Raw genomic sequence first — 5286 nt, forward strand, 5'->3', positions numbered from 1 at the left:
AGGCTGCATATGCTAATGGTTTACCTTAGTTTATCTCTGGTTGAGTGCAGATGCTAATGCTGTACCTTAGTGTAACGCTGGTTAGGTGCATATGCTAATGGTTTACCTTGGTTTATCTATGGTTGAGTGCATATGCTAATGCTTTACCTTAGTTTATCTCTGGTTAGGTGTATATGCTAATGCTTTACCTTAGTTTATCTCTGGTTAGGTGCAAATGCTAATGCTTTACCTACGTTTATCTCTGGTTAGGTGCATATGCTAATTATTTACCTAAGTTTATCTCTGGTTAGGTGCATATGCTAATGCTTTACCTTAGTTTGTCTGGGGTTGGGTGCATATGCTAATGCTTTACCTTAGTTTATCTCTGGTTGAGTGCATATGCTAATGCTGTACCTTAGTGTATCTCTGGTTAAGTTCAAATGCTAATTATTTACCTAAGTTTATCTCTGGTTAGGTGCATATGCTAATGCTTTACCTTAGTTTATCTCTGGTTAGGTGCATATGCTAATGCTATACCTTAGTATATCTCTGGTTGGGTGCATATGCTAATGCTTTACTTTAGTTTATCTCTGGTTAGTTGTATATGCTAATGCTTTACCTTAGTTTATCTCCGGTTGGGTGCATATGCTAATGCTTTACCTTGTATCTCTGTATCCCTTGTAGAAGCCAAACCCAGCAGTGACTGCAAGAAAGCAGGAGCCACCCCCGAGCAACTCGCTCAGAGCACCCGCGGCGTTTCCATGGCAACCGCCAACCTGGTGAATGCCGCGCACTCGGGAGATCAGAATGAGCTCATGACGTCAGCCAATGCTACGCGTAAGACTGTGGTGGAGATGCTACACACTGGAAGAGGGGCTGTCGAGGCTGCGGGAGAGGCCGATGACAAGGACAAACAGGTACTGTCTCTAGATTATCAGGAAGGACGAATTCCATATATATGTGTGTGTGCGTGTGTGTGTGTATATGTATATGTATATATGTATGTAAGTGTGTGTGTGTGTGTGTGTGTGTGTGTGTATGCGTATGTGTATGCGTATGTGTATCTGCAAGTACATTAGTTAGCAGATGTCATATATATATATATATATATATATATATACCTTCAATACCTATAAATATATATATATATATATATATACTCTCATACAGTATGCGCTGGAGTCCGTACAACGCGCCACCGAAGCGTCGCTAGAGCTTCTGGACTCAGTCAACGAATGTCTCAAGCACCCCACTAAGGAGAACAAAGACAGACTTCCAAAGTTATCTAGAGACGTGGCAGATGGAGTCAGTGATGTGTGTGAGGCCGCCCATGCGCTTAAGGGTGCGGAGATGGTCGACCCAGACGATCCCCATGTCATTGCTGAGCAGGAACTGTTGGTGGCTGCCGCCCAGGTATGGTTGTTGTGGGGTGTTTGATTGCTATGTGTTCTGTGTATAGAAAGACGTATATGAGCGTGTGTTTGTATATGTGTCAGGTCTGCGGATGTGCTGCTTGCATATGCGTACATACTTTCATATATAGATACATTTACGTGCATACACACACATATATATATATATATATATATATGCAAGTACGTATGTACGCGTGTCGTCGTATGTGTGGGCGTGGGGTAGTAGAATGTAGCCCGTAGTGTATGTCGTGTATGCGGGCGTGTACACTTGTCTAAGCATGCGAAGGTGGTTGGTTCTGATGCTCCGTATGCCATTGCTGAGTATGACCTTGTGGCGGCTGCCACACAGATACGGTTGCGTCTGTGCACACTACGTTCTTTTATAACTGTTAGAAACTTCAATACTATACCGAACTTTGATAGTCAATGTGGCTTGAGTGTCTTTGGAAGGGAAATGCGTAGGGGTTTGATACGGTGTTTGTATTCAGAGCCCCAAGGTGCGAGGGACTTCTCAATGTATGTGCACCCGTTTATGTTGTATTTAGGACAGCGCGTGCCTGTACATATCACTGGCATATGTACACACCGAGACAACTACCAAATAACAAACAGTTCGGAACTTTCACTGCTCAACCTCCAAACCCTAGACCCTAAACCCAGACCCCTCTAACTCGACCACAGATCGAAGCCGCTGCCAAGAAGTTAGCAGAACTGCGACCCAGGCGAAAGGATTACGAAATCAACGCCAACATTTCGTTTGAGGAGATGATCGTCTCTGCCGCACAGGGCATTGCGAGTGCCACGAGTGCGCTGATGGTGGCTGCTCAAGGGGCCCAGAGAGAGCTGTACGATCAAGGCCGTGTAAGCAAGGTGAGTAGGGACACGCGGGGATGTATACAGACATGAACGTAGACAGGATGTGTAACTGTTCATAACGTCTACAGAAGATGTATTACTGTTCATAACGTAGACAGGGAATGTATAGCTGTTCATAACGTTTACATACGGGGACATGCAGAAGATCAGAGAGCAAGTATCAGTAGTTTTAGAAAGTCTTCTTTTTTTTTTTTAAATGATAGTCACGCTTGCGGGCATAGTAGTGAGGCTAGATGTGCGTGTGTGTGTGTGTGTATGTACGACGAACTCTAATGAAAGTGCACCCGAATGAGCTTTATGACAGTGTAACAGTCCTGCTGCCGACTCAGAAATAGAAACAGGAAGCTGTACCGCCACAGTATTGCATAGTCCGACAGACTGATACAATTATCTAACTCTCTATGTCACACACCAGCAGTGTATGTCACACATCGCAGATATATAAGTACGACTACCTACACACTCTACACAGTTCCACCTGCCATACGCCAATAAGAGTGTTACTCATCAATTCCATCCATGCCCCTCTCTCTCTACCTACCCAGAACAAAAACACAGAGAAGTACCACGACGACATCACATGGTCTGAGGGGCTGGTTAGTGCGGCCAAGAACGTCGCAGGAGCCACCGAACTCTTGTGCGAAAGCGCAAACTCGGTAGTGACGGGCCAAGCCTCGGAGGAACGTCTCATATCATCGTCAATGGCTGTCAGTAGGTCCACACAGCAGCTGCTCATTGCGTGCCGAGTCAAAGCAGACAAACACAGTAAGGCTATGGACCGGCTGGACACCGCCGGAACGGCCGTGCGCAAGGCTACCAATGCTCTGGTGGCTAGTGCTAAGGATGCTGCTGTCTTCCAGGTGTGTTTTATATATATACATAGTATATATATATGTGTGTGTGTGGGTGGGTGTGTGGTTAGGAGGTGCTCTTGGACTGGGGGAAAGGTATCTGCAGGCCAAGTATATGGAGTTCGCGATCTATCTGTGTTGTGGTCAATTGATGTGTGGTTTTTGACCCGGTTGTTTCCGTTTTTGCAACGGAATGGCATTACAACAAAAAAATACCGTACGAATTAGCGAAATTTTACATCACGTATTACAATGATGATGTGGGCAATAATACGATACTGATAATGTACTGGGTCTACCAGAACGAGCGAACACAAACGCAAGGACAGTCTACTGACAATATGATACAGCTCACAGCTCGACACACGTGTGCCCAATGATGATATACTAACATTACAATACAACGCGCGGTACGATACGATAACAGGAGGAGAAGAATGAAGTGGAGGTGAACAGGTTCAAGGTGGGATCCATTGCTCAAGAGATCGCGATGCAAGAGGCCGTGCTGAAGAAGGAGAAAGAGTTGGAGAACGCACGTAAGCAACTCACAACCCTGCGCAAGCAGAAATACGATAAGAAATAGGTGTATAGTCACACTCACACATACACAAACGTTTGTATATAAGCACCCACTCGCTGCACCCAATAGTAGTTACTCAAGGTGCGCACGCGAGAGCGGGTAGAATGATTCATAGATGTCAACATGGATGAGCAAAGAGAGGGACTCGATTCCGTGTTTTTATACCCTTGTTTGGTTGTACGCGTGTGTCGAGGTTATCAGTTCACAGTTTTTGTCGTATGGGGATGCGATAGGCTCAGTGGAAGGACCGGCTAGGCCTGCGTAAGCAGCAACGTACGACAGCTTAGAACAGTTGCAGGGCCATTTCATGAGTGCAGGGGTGTGCATGTACACGCATATCCGTCAGGAATGAGTGCACGCACGGTTTATTACCAACCTATTCTTTCAACCATCAGAGAAGCCGCCATTTGAACGGAGAAGTGTTGTACGCCTGTCTGATAGATACTAAACGGGACACCAGACTGACAATATATGAGCTGTATGGGGATGCGGCGATTATGAATAGTTTGAGTAGTCTAACTTAAAGAAATAAATCTGAGGTACAATCATTGGTATCAGAGTGTAAGTGCCTGAACCTCTGTATTTTGAATGTTCTGTTCGGATTCAAGATGAGTAATCGGTAATTAATGACATACAATGTTAACGATAGTTCCAATTTTTCCGTTGTGCTGTAGTACAAGATGTGGTATGTACGGCACTACAGTTGTGTTGCCAATTTCAGTGTTGATTTTTGATATCTTAATGCGAATGTACCGTTAGCCAGTCCTGAATAAATAGTCTATGGTTGCTTCACTCAATCATTCGTATCAAACCATTTCGGTACATGAGCCTCTGTAATTTGAATATTCGGTACGGTATGCTGTAGTACAGGATGTGGTATGTACGGCACTACAGTTGTGTTGCCAATTTCAGCGTCGATTTTTGATATCTTGATGCGAATGCACTGTTAGCCAGTCCTGAATAAATAGTCTAAGGTTTCTTCACTCAATCATTCGTATCAAACCATTTCGGTACATGAGCCTCTGCAGATTGAATATTCGATTCGGATTCAAGACGAAAAACTAAAACATTCAATGTGTTTTAGACATCCTATATTGAAGGATGTGTTTTCAAGATCAATGTTGTTTTCTTGTTAACATATAAATGTGCCGGAATTTAACTTTAAGTTCGTTTTTCTCGAGGTGTGCAACTGTTCCAAACAGAGATGGAAGCTTGAATATCCTGTACGAACCCTTTGACAAAGTCACTGCAGTACAAACGGCTATGGAAAACAGGTTTTCCTTCAATTCTGAGACTATCAAACAAATCGTCGGCATTACTGTAAGAAACGGGATTAAGAAACCCCATCCGACATCGTGTATCATTTGACTTGGAGCAGTTATAGTTTTAGACACCCCTAAGTCGAAACGGAGAACAGACACAGTAGCTTACAGGCCTGGGAGATTTCCCTGTGTGAACTTTATTTTTTAATCGGTCTTTAATCGTTCATAGCTTTATTTCCGTAATGTTTGGTGGTCGTTATGTTGTCAATGTTTTGTTCCCCTGCAGGGTGCATACGAGTTACTGGATTGCGTATAATTTGTAT

The 5286-nt window shown here is 44.0% G+C and overlaps 1 protein-coding gene across 1 annotated transcript; it reads left to right on the forward strand.

Moving 5' to 3' along the window:
- Positions 1 to 740: 740 nt before the first annotated feature.
- Positions 741 to 4058, forward strand: SARC_04714 (hypothetical protein; the record flags this gene model as incomplete). The annotated part of the gene is made up of 5 exons (XM_014301438.1): positions 741 to 896; positions 1150 to 1392; positions 2076 to 2264; positions 2816 to 3130; positions 3549 to 4058. The coding sequence occupies 5 exons, from the start codon at positions 741 to 743 to the stop codon at positions 3702 to 3704; spliced, it is 1059 nt and encodes a 352-aa protein (XP_014156913.1). The 3' UTR covers positions 3705 to 4058.
- Between the last annotated feature and the right edge of the window lie 1228 nt (positions 4059 to 5286).

This window comes from Sphaeroforma arctica (assembly GCF_001186125.1).
Source record: "Sphaeroforma arctica JP610 unplaced genomic scaffold supercont1.276, whole genome shotgun sequence".
NCBI lineage: Eukaryota > Ichthyosporea > Ichthyophonida > Sphaeroforma > Sphaeroforma arctica.